We start from the raw sequence: 26,794 nt of genomic DNA, 5'->3' as shown, positions 1-26,794 counted from the left end.
CAAAGTCAGCTTATTGCCCCCACAAACTGGGTCCTCATTTAACCTACCTTAGAAAGGATGGAAGGCTGAGTCAACCTTGAGCCTGGTAAGATTCGAACCTGCAGAAATTGCAGGCAGCTGTGTTAATAACAGGGTGCATTAAACCACTGTACTACCAAGGCTCTATATTACTCTATATATTATATTACTATAATATATAGTACATACATAAAATTTCTTTCGCCAAGTGCTGATTCTTATCCTGCTGAAGCTACCAAATGGCAGTGTCTTTATTTACTGTCTGCAGCTTTTTAAGAAAGGAGATTGGTAGACTCTCCCTTCCTTATTACCTTTCTCTCCCACCAAATATGGAAGCTAAGATGAAAATATTCCTCCAATTACTTTCCTTCAGTAAGGTTGCAGCCATAGAGTAAACCAGTTTGACAGATGCATAGATAAGTCTGGACATCTAAATCTTACTTGGAGTAGTCACACGTGTTTTGTGGAAGCTTTAAACCCAAGTGTAGGTCCTGTCTGGAGAAGTGCTAAACCTAAACCCAATTCTTTTTAAGTATCCTTCAAGAGGAACACTAAGCCTGTGTTCAAAACCAGTCTGGATTTCTACCATGAGGTATTGTTCAGGTTGATCCAAATCTCCAAGTGGAGATTGGTTTGGAGATGAGTGGAAAACTGGTTTGAAACAACTGGACAGTCCTCGGCCTAAAATTATGTCCAGCGTCCAGAATTTGGAAAGGAAGATGTGGGTTTCCATCAGCCTAAAATACCATGTTTCCCCAAAAATAAGACTTTGTCTTATATTTTTTTGCCACAAAAAAAAAGGCACCAGGTCTTATTTTTTAGGGGGGATGTCGTCCACTGACTCATCTCACTTGCGTGTGTCATCCCTGGCCTCCTTTTTGCTATCAGATGCCTTCAGGAACTTCTTCAGCTTCAGATGGTTGCAATCAGGCCGCATAAGGCAGCTCCACCACCCCCATCCCCACCATAGCTTAATTTTTACCCGTGCACCCTGGAGTGGGCAGGGTCTTAATTGGGGCTTATTTTGGGGGTAGGGCTTATATTGGCCACATGTGTAAAAACCAAGTTAGGACTTACTTTCTGGGTAGGTCATATTTTCAGGGAAACACAGGTAGATAACAGGGATCCTTGTTGATTCTTGTTAGTACTTCCTAGGGGTCAACAGATACTTCCTAGGGATCACTTCACTGTGTACCAATGGTAAAACAGTGACGGCTTTGGGCTACCTGAGGAAACCATAGCTAACACAGAGCAATCAAGGATAATGTTACGTTTCTTCAGTTGTGGGTTGGGGACAAATAAAGGTATCCTGGAGACTTGGCAAAAAAGAAAAAGGGGGTGGAGATTTTGCTAGTTATGAACATCTGAACTCTAATTAGATGCAAGTGGAGAAAGGTTCTAGAATTCCCATTCTGCCCCCATTTTTGATAACATAAAAATCATCTGCTCCATGGTGAAACATGGAAATTCTATGAAACCATTTCTTAGGCATTTTACAAAGATTCATTCAAATCTATTTTCCTCTTGAGTATCTGCTTAGTTATCTTGGATAAAATGGCAGAACTGAGATATTTTTCTCCAGGTTAAATGCATAGGTATACCTGTCTTCTTTTTCCTGGCTCATTTTGAGAATTGTATGAAGCACCAGCATCTTTGAGTGTTTGGTTACATCCTCAGCTATGAATTCTAGAAGCCAGTGTATGGGATCTGTTGGAGGGAAGGCCTCTCCTTTTGTGTATGTCAATTCCTAGATAACTTTTATTACAATATATACCCATTAGAAATAAAGTACAGTAAAGAATATTTCATTTTTACTCAGTTTTAAGAAACTCCTGTCTCCACTCCAAAGATCACCCAAATTAGGGCCCTATCAAAATTTGGCCCAGTTTGGTGGTAGAAGATTTGCAATCTTGGCTGATCTTGGAAAACTGATCAGGATTGGCCCTAATTAGGAGTTGGCTGGGAGATAGCTAGGAAATCCTGGGACTGTAGCCTAAATGGGAAGTTGAAATATAGCCATAGAAGATAAGACAATGGGAAACTATTTCTGTAACATTTCCAAGAAAAAGACATGGATATTTCCATGAAATTCTCAGTAACTGGGCTTGACATGACCTTAAACAAAACTGGTGAACATTTCAAGGGATCATTGCCAAGCATTTGTCTTCTTCCAGATAAACGGAATAGAACACTGCAGAGAAGGTTTTTTTTATACTGTCATCTACTAGTATAGGTAATTCTCGACAATCGAGCCCAAAATTTAAATTGCTAAGCAAGATAGTTGTAGAGTTATTTTTGTCTGGTTTTATGACATTTCTTGCCACAGTTATTAAGTGAATTGCTGCAGTTTTTAAGTGAAATGTGGTTATTAAATAAATCTGGTGTCCCCACTGACTTTGCTTATCAAAAGGTCGCAAAAGGTGATCATATGGCTGGGGACATTGCAACTGACATGCCAGTTGCCAAGTGTCTGAGTTTTTATCATGTGACCACAGGGATGTTGCAACAGTCATAAGTCAAGGACTACCTGTAATACCAAGCAGGTCACCCCAGAGTAAAGTACAACTACCTGGAAATCTGCACTGAATGAAGTTGGATAGCTGCTTATCTATATCTGTCTGTCTTGTCTTGTCTTGTCTTGTCTTGTCTTGTCTTGTCTTGTCTTGTCCGTCCATCCATCCATCCATCCATCCATCCATCCATCCATCCATCCCTATCTATCTATCTATCTATCTATCTATCTATCTATCTATCTATCTATCTATCTCTACCTATCATCATTTCTCTCTCTCTTTCTCCCTCTCTCTTTCTCCCTCCCTCCCTCCTGCCCCCCTCTTTTATCTATCTATCTATCTATCTATCTATCTATCTATCTATCTATCTATCTATCTACCTACCTACCTACCTACCTACCTACCTACCTACCTATCATAATCATTTCCCACCCTCATTATTATACCTCAACAGCCATCCACCTGTAGTTTATCTGACCAACCATGGTAATCAAAACCAGGCCCATGTGTGAACTAAACTGATAACTGCATTCATGATGCTGACATGATGCTGATAACATGATGCTAAACCAAGGTTTTCTTAAAATTATGGGTTGCTAAGTAAACCATAATGGAAAGGTTCACACATACAAAGTCAAAACTAAATGTCTTTGGGGTGCCTTGGCCTTGCTGATACTTTAGCCTGGGACAGGATAGAGAGCAACAAAACCAGGCCAAGAATGGTGATAATGACCAGTGGCAGACAGAGGGTACCACCTTGGGTCTTCCAGCAGTTTGTCCCTGCCCCTTGCTGGGGATATACAGGTAGTTCTTTACTTACAACCACAACTGAGCCCAAAATTTGTGTTGCTAAGTGAGACAGTTATTAAGTGAATTTTGACCCATTTTACAACCTTCCTTGCAACACTTGTTAAGTGAATCACTGCCATTGTTAAGTTGGTAATATGGTTGTTAAGTGAATTTGGCTTCCCCATTGACTTCGCTTGTCAGAAAGTCGCAGACCGTGAACACATGACCCTGGGACACTGCAACAGTCATAAGTATGAGTCAGTTTCCAAGTGGCCTAATTTTGATCACATGATCATGGGGAATGCTACAATGGTCATAAGTATGAAAAATGGCTTTTGTTCACTGCCATTGTAACTTTGAATGGTCACTAAATGAACTGTTGTAATTCAAGAACCATCTGTATTCTATAATTCCCCCTGTTCTTTCAGAGCCAACCAAGTTATTTTGCACAGTTCCCTTTGCTCTAGATAGTCTGGCTTGGAAGAGATCTTGCAGGATTTGGCACAAGGCAACGGAGAAAAGGAAGGAAATGAAAGGGTCTTGCAATTTAGCTATCTACAAAAGGAGCAAAGCCTGCCAGGATACCAAAATAGCTGGGGGATCTGGGAGGGGTTTCCTGCCAGCTATTCTCTCCGTCTTCAGAAGGCTGCTGCAAGGCTAGGCTCTCTCCAGCTCTGAATTAGCCATCAGGCAGAATAACAGCATGCTTAAGGGAAGGGGGTGCCACAAAATACCACCCCTCTAGCTATCCTGCTGTTAACTCTCTCCTGGCCACAGTTTGCATTCAGCCTCCATGGAGTCTTAATGCCTTTTGTCAGTTAAGCCATGAAATAGCCAAAGGGCATCACTACTTGAGGTACCAGTTGACCTTCATCCAACTCTGGGCTCTTCTCTTTATGAATTAGACTAGTGGTGGGCTCTTGTATTTGACCTTTATAGTCCACCAACAGTAGCCCATTCCCTGCTGCATCCCAAAGCCAAAGGATCAGAGCAGTGGTGGGTTCCTCCTGGTTCGCACCGGTTCGCAAGAACCGGTAATAAAAATGTTTAGTAGTTTGGAGAACTGGTAATAACATTGGCTGGCCACACCCCCAAACCAGTCCCCAGCCCGGTCGCCACTCGCCCACCTCATCAGAGGCTTTTTTGTTTTTTTTTACTTTTAAAAGCATTTTTTCTACAACCTCTTCGGCTGAAAAAATGCTTTTAAAAGTTTTTAAAAAAGCCTCTGATGATCGCGTGGCTCAGCTGGGGTCATCAGAGGCTTCTGAAAACATTTTTTCTGCAACCTCTTCAGCTGAAGAGGTTGTAGGGAAAAAAATCCCTTTAAAAGCCTCTGGTGATCCCAGCAGATTTGCCTGATTGTCAGAAGCCTTGGTAGTACAGTGGTTTAAGACACCCTGTTATTAAGATGGTTATTAAGACCAGCTGCCTGCAATTACTGCAGGGTTCGAATCTTGCCAAGGCTCAAGGTTGACTCAGCCTTCCATCCTTTCTAAGGTAGGTAAATTGAGGACCCAGTTGTGGGGGCAATAAGCTGACTTTGTATAAATATACAAAAAGGATGAAGGCTATTGCTGAGCACATTGTAAGCCACCCTGAGTCTTCGGAGAAGGGTGGCATATAAATCAAATTAAAAAAAAAAAAAGAAGCTTCTAAAAGCATTTTTTTCTGCAACCTCTTAAGGTTGTAGAAAAAATGCTTTTAAAAGTTAAAAAAAAAAAAAGTTGGCCACGCCCACCCAGTCACATTACCCTCCCCCCAAGCCATGCCCACAGAACTGGTAGTAAAAAATTTTAGAACCCACCCCTGGGTCAGAAGTTCTGCATGTTTGACACCAAACCTGCAACCCAGAGATTGATACACAGAACGGTAGGCAGAATCCACATGGAGGATCTCTCTGTACAGGCAGCCCTGAAATGACAAATCTTTTCCAAAATCCACAGGGCATGAGGCAGATGATAAAGGGGACAGCAGAACCCATAATTATCTTCCCTGTTAAGCTTAAAATGCACACATCCAAACTGCAGGAGGGCAGATGTGTGAACAGATTTTTTGGCTACTGATAGACTTGTGGGTGTGTGCTCTGGTTGTTACTGGGTTGATATATTTCAGTTTAACTTTCTGTTCCTGAACGTGCATTGGGCCAAACCTTCATCGTTGTGCAGCATAGTTTTTCTTTTCTTAAAGAATTTTCCTTTCCGTGGGAGAAACAGTCCATCAGCTTGGCTCTTGGATTTTCTGTGATCACTTTCACCACCTGCCTGTTTTATCCCATTTAGTTAATTTCATCACCCCTCCCGATCATTTCACCAAACTCATAGAAAGCTCCCACATTGGATTTGCCACTGGGATCTAGGATCCTTGCCTTTCAAGAAAGTCAAGATGGCAGCCACGCTTTAATGATAGACGCTCCAAACCTTTATGTGAGTTGCACGAACGTTAAAAAGGGACAAGGTTTTCACTGTGCAGCTGCAGAATTTCTTTTGACTTTTTAAATCATATCTGCGAATGCCAACAAATGATAGTAGTAACTGTTGCAGCATATGCTATCAGCTTTTACAGTGATAGAATAAAATGCCCATATCTTAAAACTGGCCATCTGGGATGCCCACAGACGTAGCCAAGCATTGGGACTAACATATGAGGCTTGGCTATTCTGACTCTCAGCAGCCATGTGCAGCAAATCAGCCGCGATGAAAAACTTTACTCTGCCTGCTATTTGACCCTCCAGTGTTGTGGAATGTGGAATTCTTGCTGATTTATCACCCTGATAAGCTAGGTCAGGGGTCTCCAACCTTGGCAACTTTAAGACTTGTGGACTTCAACTCCCAGAATTCCCCTTGTGGAGTCCACAAGTCTTAAAGTTGCCAAGGTTGGAGACCCCTGACTCCTGAGCTAGGTGATATACTAACTGATTTCCATCTCTCGCTTTGGGCTGCCAGAGTTTTAAACACATCAGTGAGAACGATTTCACTCTCCACTCAGCTCAAGAGCAGGCAACTGGACGAGGGCAGGTGGCAAAATATTTTGGCTCTTGTCTGTCCAAGGGACCACCTAGCTTTTCCGCTGCTGCACTTTCTTTCTGGAGTTTGAAAAGAAAACCAGAGATTTTCATTCTGGTTTAAGGCATCTGGAACATGGTCACATTTTTTTTTCCTGTGAGATTTTGCTGTCCCAGCAGAAGAAATTGGCTTTGAATCAGAACTGAGAAGAGAAGGCTAGAGGAGGGGAACACACGTGTATGTGCATACACATGTACACATCAGCTTCTCCAAATGAAGGGGTATTTTGGTCTTTTCCTAGGTTGGCAGAATACATAAAAGGAAATGGAAGGATTTTTAGTACCCCGAAAATGTGGCTTCTAAATCTGAGATGCAAATTTCTACATGATCATTAGATAGCAGCAGAGGGATACATGGCTCGCTCTATTGACCATCCTGAATTTTGCATCCTAGTGCTAATTCAGCTATAGTTTGATTATCTCTAAAAGGGATTTGGTAGAAATAACGGAGCTATACCTTCTCTAGACCTTACCTGCCACTTGCAGAGAAATAATGCTTCAAGGATATTTAAAAGAACAACCTTATAAACCATCTTTCCCCAGTAGATTTCCACCAGATGTGTTGGCTTGGCATTATGGGAACTGTGGTTATTACATTTGGGGAGCATCTTATAGGGATAATTTGGCATACAGCATAATGTAAAAACAGGGTGTTTTTTTTTAAAGGGTGATACACAAAGTCATTTCACTGTAGCAAAATGAAGAAATGACATTCTACCCCAATGCTGGATTAGATCTCCCCCCTCTACTGGGAATAGCAATAGTAATAGCACTTAGACTTATATACCAATTCACAATGCTTTATAGCTCTCTCTAAGCAGTTTACAGAGTCAGTTTATTTCCCCCAACAATCTGGGTCCTCATTTTACCAACCTCGGAAGGAGTGGAGCTGAGTCAACCTTGAGCTGGTGAGAATCGAATTGCCGAACTGCTGGCAACCAGCAGTCAGCAGAAGTAGCCTGCAGTACTGCATTCTAACCACTAAGCCACCAATGGTGACCAGAAGATTTTTTCCCCCTGAACCATTTTAGAATCATGGCTTCTCCAGAGACAGAGCCTTCCCTCATAGCAAAAGTCGTCCATTGCTCTGGAAAGCACCATCAAGCTTTCAGCAGGCATCTTCTCCAACTTTTGTTCTCCAGATATGTTGGACTACAACTCCTAGACTCCATAGCCAGCACAGTCCTTGTCAATCCTTGCAGTCTGGGAATCCTGGGCACTGTTGTCAGGAACAAGAGTGTTAACAGGCTATGGAAAAAAAAAAATCAAGATGGCTGTCACAACACTGAGCCAAGCAATGTCGGCTGGCGGACCCCAGCGGGAGAGCCTTCTCTTTGGGGGCACCCGCTCTGTGGAATGAGCTACCTCCTGAAATACGACTGATCCCGGGCCTCCACACTTTCCGCAAGGCCCTGAAGACTTATTTATTCCAACAAGCCGGCCTAGCTTAAATGGTTTTAATGGGGATTTTTAATCTTTTAATTTTATTTGTTTTTTGGGTTTTAAATTGGGAATTTTTTGATTTTGTAGATTTGGGATTTTAAATTGGTAATGCCGCTGATTTAATCTATTTTAGTTTTTTCTTAACTTTTGTACTATATGTGTTTTAATTTCTGGCTGTCCACCGCCCTGAGTCCCCCTGGGGAGAAGGGCGGTATATAAGTTTAAATAAATAAATAAATAAATAAATAAATAAATAAATAAATAAATAATCACTACAATTGAAGCTCTTATCAACTTTTTAAACCAGAAACACCTCTGATCGAGAGCCAAATTGTCAGGTGGATGTCTTCAATTATTTCATAGATGGGAAGAGTCACTTTGCTATGTTACCAGAGAAATTGTCTAGAATAGGGATGTCCAATCTTGGCAACTTTATGGACTTCAACTTTCAGAATTCTTCAGCCCGCCACACTAAAGACTCAATAAGACATTGCATAGTGCTCCATTGGATCTAACTGTGTAATATTTGCATGTAGCTTAGTTGATATTTGTAAATTTAAACCACCATGCAATTCACCACATCCTGTTCCAGATACTTCTCAGAGTGAAAGGGATTTATATTCACTTATATGAAAATGATTTTCAAGCCATGTCTCTTGGAACAGAAGTATATCGAATTCAGCAATGTAATTTATAAAAGCAGAATCTTGGAATTTAGCACTCCAACCTGCAGTATTCCATGAGAGAATGATTAGGGGTTTAAGGATATCCAAGTGTCAATCTGAGTTTCCAACAGTAGCCATTATTAGAGGCCCTTCTGAAGAACTTTGGGAGTATAGGTTGTGTCATGCTGTTTGTTGCTAAGGTCAACTACTGAAGAGGCAAGCACATTCTGAGAATCGGAGACGAGAACATCAGTGTCAAAGAAGATAGCTCCAGAAATAGCATGGGACTCGAAGTCAGGCTTTTGGCTCTGCCAAGTGCTGGAATGAGGAGGGTTCATCCCTTTTACCAATTTGATCTTCAGCATCCCCATCTATCCCCCATAAGGAATTTGCAAACATTTTGTTGGGGGAATGCAATTGAGGAACCGTACTGTAGTTAAATGTTGGAAGCACATCTAAGTTCAAAGAAAGCATCGAGTGAACTTTTCCTTCAGGGAGTGGAGGAGGCTTTGTGCTTAGAATTCTTTAATTGTTGCAACAATTTTAAGAGGGCAAGAAATCTAAGGAGTTTCTTCAACATAGAACAACACGGATGAAAGAGTCTGGAACACTCACATCTGAGGAAGGAAGGGAGGGAGAGAGGGAGGGGATCAACCTTGGGAATTCTGGGAATTGAAGTCCACAAGTCTTAAAATTGCCAGGCTTCTGGATACCCCTGGTCTAGAATACAGAAAGGCTCTTCAGATTTATGTTCTAAATGTGAATAACACAAAGGAACATTTTATCATCTTTGGTGGAGATGTAAAAAAAGTAAGAACATTTTAGGTAAAACTATATATACCAATTCCAAGGATTTTAAAGATTAATATACAATTGAAATTGGAGATTTTTCTTTTGGGATTGATGGATATGATATGTACAAAAGAAGAAAGATTTGGCACAACCCACAATGGAGGAATGGTTGGTGAAGATGATGAAGCTTGCAAAGATGGCTTCATTAGAGAAAAAAAATCTACATTTATGGCTGACAAGAAATCCCTTATAGACTTTTTGTGGGAAACAAAAAAATAAATTTACAAGTTATGATTTTGATTATTAGAAAAAACGATAATAGAAAATAAAGCTTGCAGCTCTTGTAAGCATAGACTAATTTTGTATTTGTGTACTTACAACTGTGAAGAGGCACTAAGCATCTTCTGACTGGTTTTTTCCCCTTCTTCCTTCTAGGCAATCTGGTAGATTTTCTCAAAGCTGCGGAAGGCACTAAATTAACAATTTATAAGCTGCTAGACATGTCAGCACAGGTATGAACAAAATAATATAATGGGGTGAGAAGATATAAGCAGACAGAAGGCTGAGAAGAGAAAACAGTGGAAACAACCTTTATTGGTGTGTGGGGGGATTGTTAATGGGTAGAAAACTTATTTTTAGGGATGAAAAGAAATGGAAGAAACAGCTTTTGCTGAACCTGGAAATTTAGTTGGCTGTAGCTTGAATCTCTCCAGAACAACAGTCCCACAAGATCCTTAAAAAGAGATCCAACCTAGAAATAAGGAGAAATGTTTTGACAGTGAAAACAATTAACCAATGGAACAGCTTGCCTCCAAAACGTGGGGTCACTGGAAGTTTCTAAGAGGAGATTGAACAGCCATTTGACTGGGATGGTATGAGCCCCTGCCTTGAGCAGGAGATTGGACTAGAAAGCCCCTGAAGACTTATCAACCAGCCTTATGATTCTGTGTTCTATGGTGTGTACATTATTCCATTCCATTTCTGGGTTGACCGAAAGCCTTGATTTTTCCAGGAGTGTTTGCTCCTTAAGTACAAGGCAAGCATCTCCACTTGGTGATCCCCAGGCTGAATTATCAAATTCAGTTTGTTAATTGAAGAAATCAGCCAAACCTATTATCTAGACCAGTGTTTTTCAACCTTGGCCATCTGAAGATGCGTGGACTTCAACTCCTCTGCTGGCTGGGGGATTCTGGGTGTTGAAGTCCACGCATCTTCAGATGGCCAAGGTTGAAAAACACTGGTCTAGAACAAGAGCATCCTGAGAGTCAGAAAGGCTGCAGGTTAAAACAGGCTCTGCGCATGAATGTGTCATGCTTCACGGTCTACCTTGGCTCAGGAGGATATATAAAAAGTGATTCCTGTTTTCTTCTTCATAACCCTATGAAAAGAGCAGGAATAGGACATTCACTGATTTGGGGCAGCCATTTGGGAGCAAAAGGAGGAGGATCCGAGAGGGCCGTAAATAAATAAATAAATAAATAAGTAAGTAAATAAAGGCTAAGAGGTCGTTTCAGTCCGATTTATAGCAGGAGGGTTGTGAGGATACATGGGAAAGGAAGGGAGTGACACTTGACCTGGGTGCTTGGGAGGAAAGCTGGGGTGGAAATGCAGCACAAAAGTATGTGATGTGTATCTCCTCTTTGTCCACAAAGATAGCAGAAGGAATGGCCTTCCTGGAGAAGAAAAACTACATCCATCGTGACCTGCGGGCTGCCAATATCCTGGTGTCTGAAAGCCTCTGCTGCAAGATTGCAGATTTTGGGTTGGCCCGCATTATGCAGGACGATGAATACACTGCTCAAGAGGGTGGGTTTCTTCTGCCCCTTTGGCCTTGCAAAACTTCTTTGGCAGGGGAGTGTCAAAGAATTCAAAATGGTAGCTTCAAATACCCAATCCATTTTTACGTGTATTGCATGTGGAAAGGAGGAGGGCTTTGATTATGCAGTCACACTTTCTCAATCTTTTGTTAACTCCCCTTAGAAACCCTCCTGCTAAGACCTCATTCTTCTGAATGGGCAGATTAGGGTCCACAAATTATTCTGAACATGGAATTGGGGTGAGGGTGAGAGGGAAGGAGTTAGGACAGATGACCTTATGCACATGTACTATGCACACCGATTCCAAAAGTGTTTCTCAACTTTAGCCACTTTAAACTGGATGGACCTCAGCTCCCAGAATTCTGGAATTGAAGTCCACACAGCTTAAAGAGGTCAAGGATGAGAAACACTGGACCAGAGTGGATTTTTAGAATGCAGGTATGTAATGCACACCCTTTGATGCTTGGTCAAAGGGTCAGAATCAGGGGTGAAATGCTCCTGGTTCAGACTGGTTTAGCCGAAACGGTAGCAATGGTTGCTGGTGGTTCGGAGAACTGGTAGCGATGGCAGCGTGAGGCTCTACCTGCCCACCCACCCGATAGTCATTACTTCCTGGTTTTAACCAGGAAGTAACCTGTTTTTTACCCTCTGTGCATGCGCAGTTACGGGTTTGCACATGCACAGAGGGTCCGCGCAGCATGTGCACTTCCGAACCGGTTGGGAAGGTAAGTAGATTTCACCCCTGGTCAGAATCCTTTCTCCTGATAGGAAAACTGCCCCACTGTTTTAGAGCTGCAGCTGGCTGGCTTTGAGTTGGTGTCACAGCCTGTCTCCTGAGAAAGTTGTAGCCCACCAGCTCTGCATTGTGCATCAGCCAGGAAAACTAGCGAGAGAAAGCTCTTTGCAACCCTGATACAATGAAATATGTGATTTCGAATGCAGCTCTCTGAAGAGATCCTTGCATACTGTGAGCAAGTAAGGCTCAACCTCAGCAACTTTTAAGAGATGCAGACTTGAATTCTAAGAATTTTAAAGTATTTTAAAGACTGCAGTGATCCTGTGGGATTCTGGGGCATGTTATTTATTTAATTTGTATCCCGCCTTTATTATTTTTACAAATAATTCAAAGCAGTGCACATATCCACTATACCAGTGTTGGTGAACCTTTTCGGCACCAAATCCCGAAACGGGAGCACATGCATGCAAATTCCAGAAGCTGGAAGAGCAGCCGAAGATGATCTTCTGGTTTCCAGCTGGCCACCTGGTTTTCCGGTTTCTGGCGCACATGCGCGCGCAAAGACCAGCTGGCCAATGTGCATGCACACACCAGAAACCAGAAGTGTCAATATTCAAATGTCAAAATTTGCCCAGGTCATGGGGATTATGGGTGGTGGGGGGCACCGGAGCTGTCAGCAGTGGGGGAGGGATGAGCCCCATATGAGGGGACCCTCTGCCTGCTCTGCCTGGCCTTTCAGGGGTCCTTGCTCCTTCCTGCCCACCCCCCGGTCCCCGTCGGGGTGGCGGGACATCCCCACTGACGACTCGGTTCTGCAGCCCTGGACAGGGAGAAAAAGTTGGGCGGGGAATGCCGCCTCCCTCCACTGGAGAGCCAGAGCCCCTTCCTGGCCTCGGAGGGAAGGGCGTCAGCTGTCCTGGGGCTCAGGTTGGGGGGCCAGCAGACAGGAGAGCTTCACCCCAACTCTGGCCAGGATGAAACGCACCCCCCAGCCTGCCACCGTGAAAAAGCCAGCTCACCCCCCCCCTCCCATTACTTCTGCCAAGGGAGTGCAACTGCTTCCCAGTAGGCGAGCCTCTTACCCTGGCACCGGACAATGTTCCTCCTGCATGGACTCAGTTCCTGCGCCACCCCGCCACCCCAGAAGAGCAGCAGCAATGGCGGCAGCTGCAGGGTGGGGGCAGGAGTGACTGGCTGGCCCCCGCAGCCATTCCCCTACTGATGAGCTGGGCCCTCGGCGGTGTCTCCATGCATGAGGAGCTGTGTTCTCCTCCGCCATTCTTGGGGCAGCTTGCCTCCCCAATGGCGGCTCTTCCTCCTCCTGGCTGTTCCAGCATCCCAGCCGGGAAGCAGCAGCACAAGAACCGCTGCCGTTCCCTTGCCCCTGGCAGTGGCAGGACAGCGGGCAGGACAACTGGCTGCCCAGCCAGCAAATGCTGCCCTGCTGCCCCGTGCGCCTGACCCAGCCAGGTACTCCGGACTACAGACCTGCCTTGGTGCTGCAGGCTGGAGGGCTGTGGCTGCATATGAAGCCCGCTTGGGCAGGGAGGGAGGGAAGCCCTGGCCCACACATCCTGGCCAGCAGCTCTGCTCCAGTGGTGGGTTGCCCCCGGTTCGGACCGGTTCTATAGAACCAGTAGTAAAACTGGCAGGAGGCTCCGCCCACTGACCCCAATAGCATCAGGAAGCTGTGCATGCGCAGAAGCGCGAGCGTGTGCACAAGCAAAGTTGCGAACTGGTAGTAAAGGTAAGTAGAACCCCCCCTGCTCTGGTCCCCTTGGAAACGACCGTGGGGATCCCCACTCCATGGCTTTCTGTGCTGCTCTCACTGCAATTCGCCTGCCAGGTAGGCTGCCCTGGGACCGGCATTTGCGGGGGTCGTGTGAACAGACACCCTTGCACTGGGGGACTTCTTACGTAGAGCCATTTCTCTGGGCACGCGAGCCATTGCCCATTCCTCTTCCGGGTTCCAGTGCACCGGCCAGCTGGTATTTGCGCATGCATGCGCGCTAGAAGCTGGAAGACCAGGTGGCCGGCACACATGCGTGTGCTGGAAACCAGAAGATCATTTTCCTGGCGCACGCATGTGCATCAGGCGGCTGCTTTTCCGGTTTCTGGTGCTCCCATGTGCGTGAAAACCAGCTGGCAGATGCGCTGGAACCAGGAAGAGCAACGGGCAACGGCTTGCGTGCCGGGAGAGATGGCTCTGCGTGCCACTTCTGGCACGTGTGCCATAGGTTCACCATCACTGCACTATACCTTCCTCCTCCTATGTTCCCCACAACAACCCTATTGGATGAGTTGGGCTGAGAGAGAGAGAGAGAGTAGACTGGCCCAAAGTCAGATATATAAAGATAACTGAAGGTCCAGGAACGGGAAAATTCTCTCTAGTGTGCTGATCATCAACAAAACTCCAATTTTATAGATGAGGAACATTTTTAATGATGTGTACATCAAGGACATGTGGCATAAAATGCTGGCATTCCACAGTGTGCAGCTCCTTCTTGTGGCCGATGCAATGAAATCTACCAGTTTTCCTTCTGGGAAAAATTAGTATTTCTTTTCCAGCCTTCCAACTCTCCTGATTGGCTGGAGCTCAGTTCCTGAATTCGCAAGCCATAGAGCTAAAGGAATTCTGGGAATTGAAGTACAGAGGGAAACAAGTAGGTCTACTCTGCACCAAGATATCATTCTTACTCTCTTAAGATTTCTTCCTTCAGGAGCAAAGTTCCCAATTAAATGGACAGCCCCGGAAGCCATCAATTATGGAATATTCACCATTAAATCAGATGTCTGGTCATTTGGGATTCTACTGACTGAGATAATCACTTATGGCCGGATCCCTTACCCAGGTCAGTAAGTAGCGAACTATTTCCATTTGTGATCTATATGAAATAAGTTTGCCTTTGTCTAAAGCAGGGTTTCTCAAACTTGGGCAGCTTTAAGATTTGGGGATTTCATCTCCCAGAATTCCCTAGCCAGTCATGGTTGCTGGGGAATTCTGCAAGCTGAAGTCCACACACATCTTAGTTGCTGAGTTAAGAAACTCTGCTGTAAGGTAGAAATTCTGGAGGAAGCATCACCACACCTTTTTGGGTGTAGGAAGAAATATCCTTCAGGGTTCAGCTCCAAGTGGGGAAAAAGACACTGGAAACATGGAGACTGCTTGGAAAGATGGTTTAATGGTGGACAGGATCACATGGTTTGAGTTCCTGAACAGAAAAAAGGGTCGAGATAAAGCGAGTCCCCGGGTTTTATGTCCTCTCTGGCTTTGAACTTCCTGGGGCCCAGAAAGAGTATCCTGATTGGTTGTCAGACTCCCAGTGGGTGGGGGTCTTAGCTAGCCTTGCTGGCTGATGTAATCTTCCCAGGTGCCATGTGGTGAGTTGCTGTTGTTAGATGGGTCCTATTGTGTTGCAGATGATGGTCCATTGACAAAGATTGAGTTTCTGCCTCTGGCCCATTGACAAAAGGGTAGGGGCAGGAAGGTGGGAGCTGCTTCGTCTTTAAAACATGCTTCTCCATTTCTCATACAGGGAAACATAATATTCTGCCTTTTTAATATTTCCTAAAATATTTCATTCTTCTAGGAAAGGGGTGGGTCCTAACTTCCTACATGGGGATGCTTTGTGATGTGTTGGCTTTGTAGGGGGAATCGCCCTACCTGGACCCCATCCCCATTCTCATTTGCTGCCTCTCTTATGACTCCAGGAATGAGCAATCCAGAAGTCATCCAAAACCTGGAAAAAGGGTACCGGATGCCACATCCGGACAACTGCCCAGAAGAGCTGTACAAACTGATGTTGCAGTGTTGGAGAGATAACCCAAAGCAACGCCCGACTTTTGAGTTCCTGAAAGGGGTCCTGGAGGATTTCTTCACTGCCACGGAAGTACAATATGAGCAGCAGGTGTGAAGATGCTTCAAGCCGAGATCCTTGGGACACTATTCTCACAAACCAGCAGAAAAGACACTCTTGAAGACTTTGCCTTGCATCCAAGATGGCGGGGGGGGTGTACGATGGAGAAGAAGGGCTTTATTCGGACCCCAATTACTTCCTGAGGAGTTCATGGCTAATCTCATGGCAAACTTTCCCCCTTTTTTTCAAAAGGAAAAGAAAACTAACATTCAAAGGTGCCCAGAGGAACTGAGACAGAGTTCTTACACCTGCTCAGCAAGCAGAAGCGAGCTTTTTTTATTACTACTTTTCGCTTCAGCTGCTCTGTAGGAGGCACGTGCACCTGGTATAGGTAGTCCTCGACTTATGACCGTGCTGAACCTGGCAATTGCGGTTGTAAGTTGTGACAGTCGCAAAGCAAAATCACCCACGTAACCAGACCTGTTTTTTTTATGGCCATTTTGCAGCGGTCATAAAGCAAAAGCTGTGGTCATTAAGCGAGTCCATTTTTGCTAGTTTTTTCCCCAGAAATTTAAAGTGAATGTTGGTTTTCAGCAAAACCGTTGTACATGGCAATCATGTGATTGTGGGGGAGGGGCAACATCAAAACTTCAAATCTACCAGTAGGTTATAAGTAGTTTTTTTATTTTTATGATATATATATATATATATATATATATATATATATATATATATATATTAATTTGATTTATATGCCGCCCTTCTCCGGAGACTCAGGGCGGTTTACAATGCGTTAAGCAATAGCCTTCATACTTTTGTATATTTTTACAAAGTCAGCTTATTGCCCCCACAAACTGGGTCCTCAATTTACCTACCTTAGAAAGGATGGAAGGCTGAGTCAACCTTGAGCCTATAATTTGATCTTTTCTAAATGCACACATGCTTAATACATTGTAAGTTATACATGCAAAAGTCTGCGCTTTCAATTGTATACGATCGGTTTTGATTTAAGTTTTAAAATTCCTTATGAGGTTTTTTTTTTCAAAAGAACAGAAGGTGCAGTAAATTTAAATAGAATATGTCCCAGAAAAAACAGCTCATAGAGCAGGGGAAGCTTAAAAAAAGGAAGGGCAAATATATGCATATTCTTTGTAGCCAGGTTTTACCTACGTAAGCTATGATGTTATGCAGCCCTGGTTCTGCAGCCCTGAAATCTCATTCACAAGTTTCTGGGCTTTTTGTTTCTTGCTGACTGGGAGAATATATATATATTATATATATATAATATATATAATTATATAATTATGTGTATTATATTATAATTATATAATATATAATATAATATAATAATATTATATATTATATATATATATATTATATTATAATATATATTATATATAATGTTTCCCCGCTACAGGCTTGAAAATCAAAGATTATTTGCTGGAGGGCGGGGGGGGGGGGGCGTCCGCCGCTTCCCAGGGGATATAACCAGAGGAATGTCTCCCCCTCCTGTGAAAAATGGTACTAACTCATCCTAAAGACACCCCTCTATTTCTCCTGCCACAGTGGTACAATCCGAGCAACTCCTCGCTTGCTCGATCTAACTTCTTGTCGCCAAACGCCCCGCCCTTCCAGGCTTCCCATTGGCCATGAGCGGGATGCCTCCACTTGTGATAGGCTAGTGGGCGGGGAAGGGTTGTCTGAGGGCCGCCCTCTCTTCCCTGCCCAGGCGGGCTCGGTTGCGTGGCGGGACTCTGGTCTGGACTGAGGCGCCGTCGGGACGCGGCGGCGGCGGTGGCGGCGGTGGTGGAAAATGGCGCTGACTCAGGGGACTAAGCGGAAAGTCTGCTACTATTACGACGGTGAGTGAGGGGCTCCGCGTTGGGAGGGCGGGGCTTAGGGAGGAAGAGGAGGGGCCAGGGAGGGGGGAGGGGGCGGTGGTAGAAGGGGGACTACACCTCCCATCATCCACAGCGCTCCCGGGGGCCGCCTGCTGCATCCCCTCATCGACCATCGGAGCTTTCTGGCTGCTTCGGGAGTTGTAATCAATCTTCCCCGAGCGGGCGATCCTTCCTTGGGTGCCTGGTCTCCATCTCCCATGCTTCCCAGCCGGAGGCGGATCGGGGCCGGGGGGGAGGGGCAGGGGCGAGGAAAGCCCGGGTTTTTTTTAGAGGGGGGGGATGGGCAAGTGGGTGAAGGTGGGGAAGCCTGATGGAGGCGGAAAAGGGCTTCCGCTCTCGGCACAACAGCCCTGAGAGGTCGGACAGGCTGAGCGTCGGAGGGAGGGAGGGACTCCAGGGGAGGTGGGGGGAGCAGTGACCCCCAATTAATTATGGGGTGGGGGGAAGACCTGGTTGGCAAAAGCCTCGTGAAGCCGGCCCGGATTTGCACCCTCGCATGGCAGGTGAAAGGGGGCCCCGCTGGGAACGGGGTGGGGTGGGGTGCCTGTGTGCGTGTGGACCGTGCAGGGCCTGGGGGCGAAGGCTGGCCCTGGGCTGCCAGGAAAGTTCAGATGAACAGTGTGTGAAGGGACCTTGGAGGTCATCTAGTCCAACCCCCCACCCCCTCACCCACCCAAGCAGGAGATCCTACACCAGCGATGGCTAACCTTTTTGTTGTCGCGTGCCAAAAGTGGGGGTCCAAAAGGAGGGAGGGAATCACGTGTGTGTGTGTGATCACACCCATAATTCAATGCCCCCCCTGCACATGCGCACGCAGCCCCTCCACGCCCCCGCTTTTGGCACACAACGGCAAAAAGGTTACCGGTGGGCCCGGTAGGCCCATTTTTCGCCCTCCCAAGGCTCCAGAGGCTTTATTGGAGCCTGGGGAGGGCAAAAACAGCCTTCCCCACCTCCCCGGAGGCTGGAAACGGCCCCTTTCCTGACTTCCAGTGGGCGCAGAAGGCCCAAAAATTAGCTGGCCAGCATGCGCATGCGTGCTGGAGCTGAGCTAGGACAACGCTCGCGTGCCCATAAATATGGCTTTGCATGCCACCTGTGGCACGCGTGCCATAGGTTCGCTATCACAGTCCTACACCATTCCTGACAAATGGCAGTCCGGTCTCTTCTTGAAAGCCTCCAGTGATGAAACTCCCACAACTTCCGAAGGCAACTTCTGTTCCATGGGTTGATTGTTCTCACTGTCAGGAAATTCCTCATTTCCAGGTTGAATCTCTCCTTGGTCAGTTTCCATCCATTATTCCTTTTCTAGCCTTTAGGTGCTTTGGAAAACATCTTGGGGGGTCCCTTCTTTGTGGCAGCCCCTCAAATATTGGAAGACTGCTATCGTGTCTCCCCTGGTCCTTCTCTGCACTAGACTAGCCAGGCCCAGTTCTGCAAGAGCCTCTCTGCTCTTTGCACGTGGAAAGGGAACTAGGGTCAGGCAGGGATGTCGGGAGGGTGGAGGGGAGGGAAGAGAGCCTTGGGGCAGCCTGGGAGAAGCCATCAAGGCGACGGACCCCCCAAAGAGACTCCTGATGTAAGGCTGGGGGCTGCCCGGTTGCAGGGAGGGCTTTGATCAGAAGAAAAACATCCCCTAACAGTGGCTAGTGCTTAGTGGCAGGCCCGTTTGAGGTTTTCTGCCGCCATGAAGGAAGATGATTTTAAGCCTAGGGAATTCCTGTCCTAGCTTTGTCTGGGCTCTGTCCTTCTCCACCACTAGCAGCAACCTTGTAGGTCATGGATGTTCCAAATTTTCTCAGGATTACTCTCTGGGCACCTGATGAAGTATATCCATAAACACTTATACGAGAAGAAATGACTTGGCATGTAATATACAGCTCACAATAGCCTTGGTGGGTAGGCCAGGTCCGAAATGAGAGAGCCTAGTGGCCCCAAGTAACTTCCATGACTGATTTGAAGAGAGGCTCCCAGTTCTGATCCAACACCGACTGCAACACTGGAAAGAGTTTACCGAGCTGACTGGAGGAGTCTTTCTACTCGCTGTAAGCATGTAGGATCAAGCTCAGGATGTAAAGAAGGAGAAGAGCCAGGGCAGCCATTGAGAGAAGGAGCGCTGGATGGGATGTTTCAAGAAGCCAAGGGGCAGCTGGTAGCACGTTGGTAGGGAATGAGATGGAATAGTGCTGTCCAACTGTATTGGAAAACCATCTGGAGATTTAGCAGAGCTGAAAAAGAGGAGAGAGCTGGGTGTGGACAGAGGAGGAAGTTGGTGGAAAACGAAGGAAAGGTGGTTGGTTTTACTATTGTGGCATTGGCCATGAGCGGGATGCACCTCCTTTTAAGTTCCATTGTCCTACGCCAAAGCAACTCTTGGGCCTGCAATGGTTGCAAGGGAGAAGGGGGAACAGTTTTGTGTCCTGTGTTTTCTGGATGAGGATAGGTCTGAATTGGACTCTAGGGCTTCCCCGGAATTTAAGCTAAATTCTGACTTGAGTGATCTCCATTTCTATGCCCTGTCTTCTCTGGCCTCGGAGCTGAAGATGTTTATCCTTGGAAGAGGCTCCTGGTTCTTTCTCAGGCCACATATTTCCTGTTGTCACAAAAGCAATCCCTGTTTCCCATGTTAGCCTGGGAAATTAGGCCTGTTTCTAGAAGGGGAATTGGTTTGCTGGGAATCACTTCTTCATCTCAGCCTCCATGGATGGTGTTTTCAAAGAAATGCTAGGGCCTTGTTTGCCAGGAAGGCAGGCCATTTTCCAGGGCAAATATGCACAACTGATGTTTGCTTCAGGCCATGTGCTTCTTGGGATCCGAAGCAGCTTGCAACTTTCCTGTGTCTCCAGGAGGATGTTCTCAATTGGACCAAAGGTCCATCTAGAGTAGGGATAGTCATCTTGTAGAGCAGGGCTGTCAAACTCCTGGCCCCTGGGCCGGATGCGTCGCGTACTGGCCATGCCCATGCCCTGTTTAGCAAAGGGGGAAAAAGTCCCGATGCGGCACGTGATGCCGCCATGACAATGTGAGTTTGACACCCCTGTTGTAGAGGTTTAAAAGTAATCAGTAGTTTTCTGGCTTTTGGGCAGGAAATGTTTGAAAATGATAATGCAAACTCTAAAATAGGCTCTGTGTTTGTCTGTGTGTATGAATGCATAAATAAATACCTGTAAGAGTAAGGAAAAGAGCATTCCCAAAGCTCTCTTCAAAAACACTACATTGTGGTTCCATCTATGATTATGAGATAGCCCTGTACTACTATAACAGTAATACAGGTAGTCCTCAGCTTATGACCGTAATGGAGCCTGCCCATTATTTATTGTGATGCCCATCACATGACCAGAGCCATTTTTATGACCTTTTTTGCAGCAATTGTTAAGTGAACCTATTTTTTGTTATCAACTGGTTTTGCAGAAAATGAGAAGTCAATGCCTATTTTTGGCAAAATGTCATAAAACATGATCACAGGACTGCAGGGCGCTGAATGTGGGCCATTTGCCAAGTGCCCCAGATGTGGTCATGAGGCTGGGGATTGGTCACCATACTTTTGGAACTAGGTCCTAATTACTCCATGGTATGAAACTAAGCGACTGGTCATAATTTGAGTGCTACATTTAAGTCAAGTAATCCAGGCATTTACTGTATATGGTGGCCCAGTCCAGACTTAAAGGCTTTTTCATGTAAGAACTCCGTGCCAGTTTGAAAACGTCTCTAGACCAGTATGATCCACATCACCCCTGTTCATCAGCAGAACTGATTTATTTTTGGCTTGGCAGCATTCTACTTGAAACCACAGATGAATGCTGTTTACTTGCTTATGGAAGTACTGTGACTTAATGAAACTCAATGGTGGATTTCCCCATTAGGAGGAGCTCTTGCCTCACCCTTTCCCTGCTCCTGGTACTGGCAAGGCAGAGTTGGCTTAGTGGCTTCACAAGTCCCTTGCCTTTAGGATCCCTTTGGAGTTTTTGCCCTTGACCCAGAGGTATGCAAAGCCTGTTCGATAAGAATGTGTGTGTCTGTGTGTATTAATTGATTTTATTTTCCTTTCTCTTTAGTGGCCTCAGGGATTTTGTTGCTGTAGGAGCAGTATGTTGATTTTTTCCCCTCCTTGTTCTGAATGTTGTGAGGCAAATAGCAGTGAGGAGAGTCACAGAGGGCTTTTGATTGCCTCTTGAAAGATTAGGGCAGTCTTTCTCAAACTTGGCAACTTTAAGATGTGTGGACTTCAACACCCACACAATCGATGGCTGGCTAGGGAATTCTGGGAGTTGAAGTGCACACAACTTGAAGTTATCAAGTTTGAAAAATACTAAATTAGAATGTGAAAGTGGTCCTATAGTCGGCCTACCCATCTATCCTTGGCACAGAGGGCTTTGCTTAGCTTACTTAGCACTCTTTTATAGGTAATAATCAATTTACAACCATTTGCTTAACAGTCAAAGTCACAACAGCAACTGAGAAAAATTGCTTATAATCAGTCCTTGCACTTATGATTGGTCCTTGCAGCATCCCTGCTGTCATTTTTTTTTTTTAACGTTTGTATTACATGTATTTTTATCGTTCGCTGTTCACCGCTCTGAGTCCCTCAGGAATAGGGCGGTATATAAATTAAAAGTCCATGGGGGAAGACAAATTCGCTTAATGACTGCACAAGTTGCATAATGATCACTGCCAAAAAAGGTTGTAAAATCGAATGCGGCTTATTTAATAAGTGCATCGCTTTGCAGCAGAAATCCCAGTCCCAAATTGTAGTGGTAAGTTGAGGACTAACTGTACCCTCTTCCACTCAGAAGCACATTGCTAACCCAGTTCTCCAACTGAAGGACTCTTGAGAGCTGTGAACTTCTTCCAAGATTCTCAGCAATGGCTGTATTGGCTGGGGAATTTTGGATGTTGGGCTCCATGGTCTTTAAAAAATATTCTGTGTGTTTCATTTGGACTGTCTCTTTTGGAGTAAAGTGAGATTTTCTTATAAAGTGAGGCAGGATTGGATCTGCTTAGTATTTTGACGGAGATATCCAAGGCTTATAGGTTCCAGTGGGGAGGTCAAAAGAGATTCCTTGAAAGAAACATTGGCAAATGACTTCTGTTGTTGCCAAGAAAACAATGTGGAGGTTTCCATGAAATTCAGTAGGAGCTGAGAATTCCTTCCAGCTTAAGGAATTCTTTACCTGTTTACAGCTGCAAGGGGAAGCTGCTGCAGGCGGCTGCTTATTATTGACAAAGTCATATTGTATGGAGGTGTTGCATTTTGGGGTCCATCCCAATCCTCTTGCCAAATTCTTATATTCTGAAGCACTTTTCTGAAACAGCTTTCTGTTCTCTGAGGCTGCTGAGGAAGGCCTTTTCTTCCCTTGCTTTCTGTAAAAGAGAGCTGGGACAACTTGGAGCAGTTGGTAGTTGAACCCTGTCCCTTAGCTGAGAAAGGCTGAATCAGCAGAGTCTCAACATGCTTTAAGGGGGCCTGATTGACACTTTGGGCCACAGCATGAGTTCTGCCTGATATATTGAATAAAGCAAAGTTCACAACAACAGGGAAATCAAAACAGAGCTCATTGTATTACAATTTATGTTTATTCATTTGAATAACATAAACATTTTGAGGAACACTACTTGGGGATATTCAGCACGTTGCTTCTGCTTTTTGTATGATGGTGGTTGCTTGGTGATGTTTTGGAACTGCCTGCTGCCCTGGTGGGAAATTGCTTTTATTGAATTGAATTGTGCAAGTTTTGGGCACGATTGAAAAGATTTTTTACTTGTACTGGATTCTACAAACGAAATTGTGAGTTGATTCAGAACACCTGCTACCATGCAGTCAATGTCTCTGTAAAATGTGATGGCACCTCTGTCATGAACAAAGGGTACGTGCATGTAGGCCTTCAGAATTCCTCTGCTCTGCAGTTCTCCTTTTGAAGGATGGTTTGGGGAGCTAGCTCACATCCCATTTTCATCTCACTTGCAGCAGAATTCAAAAGAGTTAAGAAGCTGCCCTGCCGATTACCTACACTCAAGGTCTGGGAGTTGAAGTCCAAACTTCATAAAGTTGACTAGGTTGAAAAAAACACTGCTCAGGGAAATAGTCCTTCCTCAGGAAACCTATTAAACTGAGGACTGAAGCTGTACTTGTACACAGGACAGTTCTTGCTTTGATGATGTTACCTACTTAAGTTATGAAATGACTGCAAGAAAACAAGCTCAGAGAGCACCAAGAATTCCACAGTTCAACCCTGAACTCTTCTATTGGAACAGATCTTTTAACTCAAAACTCCTGTATTCCTCTCCACCCCCCCTTGTTATGCTGATGTCCATTCTTAAATTCCTTTCTAACATTTCATTAGGTTCACATTGTCATGATAATGTTGTACTCCCCTCCTCCCCTCTTTTCTTTGCCTCTTAGGGGACATTGGAAACTATTACTATGGTCAAGGTCACCCCATGAAGCCTCACAGGATCAGGATGACTCACAACCTTCTTCTCAACTATGGTCTTTACAGAAAAATGGAAATTTACGTAAGTTTTTTTAAAACTGAACATTAAATTCTTCACCCGCTGTTACTGACTGGGGCTTGTGGCTCAGAAAGAAGGAGAGCTACTACAAGGGAGTGTCCCCCATCACCCCACCTGGAGGCAGCGATCAAGAAGGACCAGTGGAAATTGATCCCATCTAGGGCTGAATCCTGACTGGAAGGGATCCTGGTCATCTCTTTATTTGAGGCTTTTTGTGGCTGCTCAAGCGCCCCTTTTCAAGAACCTCAATACAGTCAGAGCTATGCTTGAACAATGTTCAGAAGTGACAGCCTTACCAAGTTCTCCTCCTCCTTTCTCTGTCATTTCAGCGACCTTACAAAGCAAGTGCCGAGGAGATGACCAAATATCACAGTGATGATTACATTAAATTTCTGCGGTCAATTCGCCCAGATAACATGTCCGAATACAGCAAGCAGATGCAGCGATGTGAGTGAAAGTGGACGGTGTTTTATATTTGTTTGGAAATCCTCAGACATGCTTGGCTAAAAGCGGGCCCCTCAGTGGGTTTTTTTTTTGGGGGGGAAGGGTTAATGCGCTGATAAGGCTTATAGCAGCAAGGATGGATGATATCGCCACTGTAAAAATCCATTTGCAATATCTTATCCATCAGCCCTTAAACGAGGCTTCTGATCCCAGTTGGGAAAAGCCTGGCCAGACATAGAATGTGTGGTGCTTTCAGGTGGGATGACAAACTGGCAAGCCTTTGGTGTTGCTGGGACCCCACCACCTCTTTGTGGATGAGAAGAGAAAATGAGCAATTCCCTTGTTTTCAACACATTTGCCATTCCTTCAGAGGGTGACTTGTTAATATCCACTGTTTGTGTGCCAGGGAAAGTTTGGTCAGTCATGCAAAAAACAGGTTTAGGCTTAAGAAGGCATAGATCATCCTTGGAACGTTTTGTTGCTTGGGTTGAGTTAAAGCTTGAGAAATGGTGTGCAGTGCAAATATTCATCCTTCTACCCAAGGTGGGATTTCTTAACCACAGCAACTTTAATTTATGTGGACTTTAACTCCCAGAATTTCCCAGCCGGCACTTTGGATGACCCTACTTCCCTGTGGTCCTCCTTCCCTGCCTAAGTACTAACCATCTTGAAGCTCCAGAGTGGAGTTCCGCCAAGCTCTTAAAGCTGTCAGTTGGCTAGAGCTCCAGCAGGTGGCGCCACCTCCTAGCATTGTTAAATGCCAATGGACAGCTTGAACAAAATCTGATATCTCACTTTCATTAATGAGCAGCTTGTGTGGGGTTTTTTTTCCCCTGTAAGCAAGATATCTCAATGCAGTTACTCAGTTTTTGCCTCATGTTCCTAGATCACTTGAACTCCAGTGGAAGGACAGCTTTATTGCACTGGTTCACAAATTATATATTTATGTTTATCAAATTTAGAGGCTGTCCATCTCACTCACAGAGCAGCTCTGGGTGATGTACAGTTAAATCTCTCCTTCCTTGTCCTCCTTTATCAGTTTTCCAAACATAAAAGGTAAAGGCAAAGGTTCCCTTCCCACATATGTGCTAGTCGTTCCTGACTCTAGGGGGCGGTGCTCATCTCTGTTTCAAAGCCGAAGAGCCAGCGCTGTCCAAAGACATCTCCGTGGTCATGTGGCTGGCATGACTAAATGCCAAAGGCGCACGGAACGCTGTTACCTTCCCACCAAAGGTGGTCCCTATTTTTCTACTTGCATTTTTTACGTGCTTTTGAACTGCTAGGTTGGCAGAAGCTGGGAAAAGTCACGGGAGCTCACCCCGTTATGCGGCACTAGGGATTCGAACTGTTGAACTGCTGACCTTTCAATCCACAAGTTCAGTGTCTTAGCCACTGAGCCACCACGTCCCTTTTCCAAACATATTCCCACACAAATCTCTATTGTTCTGGGGGGTTTTGTTTTTGTTTTCAAATTCCGATATTTCTATTTCTCTTTTTGGCTGAAATCATTGATGTGTTTTGATTAAACAAGGACTTCTCCTGTTGCTTTCTTTTTCAAGTCAATGTTGGAGAAGATTGCCCTGTGTTTGATGGACTGTTTGAATTCTGTCAACTTTCTACAGGAGGGTCTGTTGGTAAGTAGCAATCGCAGTTTTAAAAATAAAAACCTCAAAGGATGTACCCTACTAACTGTGCTGCTTGTTCTACTGAGGACCTCACTTTCATTATGGAATTGCAGACTGTGTGTTCTGACATCTGATTCCTGCTCCTTTTAGGCCAGGCGATGATGTGCAAAGTTGCTCTGAATTTAAAATGTCCCTTTGAATGCAAAGTATTTCAGACATTTTGGAAAAATGTCAGGATATTAATACAAGTACTCTCAACTTAGAACCACAATGGGGCCTTGTTCTGTTGCTGAACAAGGTGGTCATTAAATGAGTCAGGTCCAATTTTATGACCTTTTTTGCCATAGTTAAGCAAATCTCTGCAGCTAAATGAATCACATGGTTATTAAGCCAATCTGGCTTTCCCCATTGGCTTCGCTTGTGGGAAGCCAACTGGAAAGGTTGAAAATGGTGATCACATGATTTGGGATGCTAAACCATCATAAATGGTTGCTTAGACACTCAGGATCTGGGCCTTCGGCTGATGTTATGCAATGCCAGGTCCGTGGTTAATAAGGCCCCCCTCATTCACGATCTTATACAAGAGGGAGGAGCGGACCTGGCGGGTATTACGGAGACCTGGTTGG

General features: G+C 45.0%; 2 protein-coding genes across 3 annotated transcripts in view; both read left to right on the top strand.

Moving 5' to 3' along the window:
- Nucleotides 1-15,789, top strand: part of LCK (LCK proto-oncogene, Src family tyrosine kinase) — a 50,019-nt gene extending 34,230 nt beyond the window's left edge. Inside the window, exons 10-13 of the mRNA XM_070949990.1 lie at nucleotides 9,717-9,793; nucleotides 10,934-11,087; nucleotides 14,555-14,686; nucleotides 15,546-15,789. Of these exons, the coding sequence (XP_070806091.1) occupies nucleotides 9,717-9,793; nucleotides 10,934-11,087; nucleotides 14,555-14,686; nucleotides 15,546-15,748 (566 nt within the window). The 3' untranslated portion in view covers nucleotides 15,749-15,789. The remainder of the gene's footprint in view (nucleotides 1-9,716; nucleotides 9,794-10,933; nucleotides 11,088-14,554; nucleotides 14,687-15,545) is intronic.
- A 1,617-nt stretch (nucleotides 15,790-17,406) lies between these two features.
- HDAC1 (histone deacetylase 1) overlaps nucleotides 17,407-26,794 on the top strand; it is a 30,858-nt gene continuing 21,470 nt past the window's right edge. Inside the window, exons 1-4 of one of the 2 annotated variants that reach the window (XM_070950156.1) lie at nucleotides 17,407-17,553; nucleotides 23,990-24,102; nucleotides 24,429-24,546; nucleotides 26,103-26,177. In XM_070950156.1, coding sequence (XP_070806257.1) covers nucleotides 17,505-17,553; nucleotides 23,990-24,102; nucleotides 24,429-24,546; nucleotides 26,103-26,177 — 355 coding nt within the window. In that variant the 5' untranslated portion in view covers nucleotides 17,407-17,504. Of the gene's footprint in view, nucleotides 17,554-18,854; nucleotides 18,872-23,989; nucleotides 24,103-24,428; nucleotides 24,547-26,102; nucleotides 26,178-26,794 lie in introns of those variants that run through there. The other variant, XM_070950157.1, reaches the window with a different exon arrangement.

This window comes from Pituophis catenifer, unplaced genomic scaffold, assembly GCF_029215685.1.
Source record: "Pituophis catenifer annectens isolate HBS135680 unplaced genomic scaffold, rPitCat1.0.hap2 SCAF_9, whole genome shotgun sequence".
NCBI lineage: Eukaryota > Metazoa > Chordata > Lepidosauria > Squamata > Colubridae > Pituophis > Pituophis catenifer.
The sequence above is the reverse complement of the archived record's forward strand: the minus strand, read 5'-3'. Positions and strand labels throughout refer to the sequence as shown.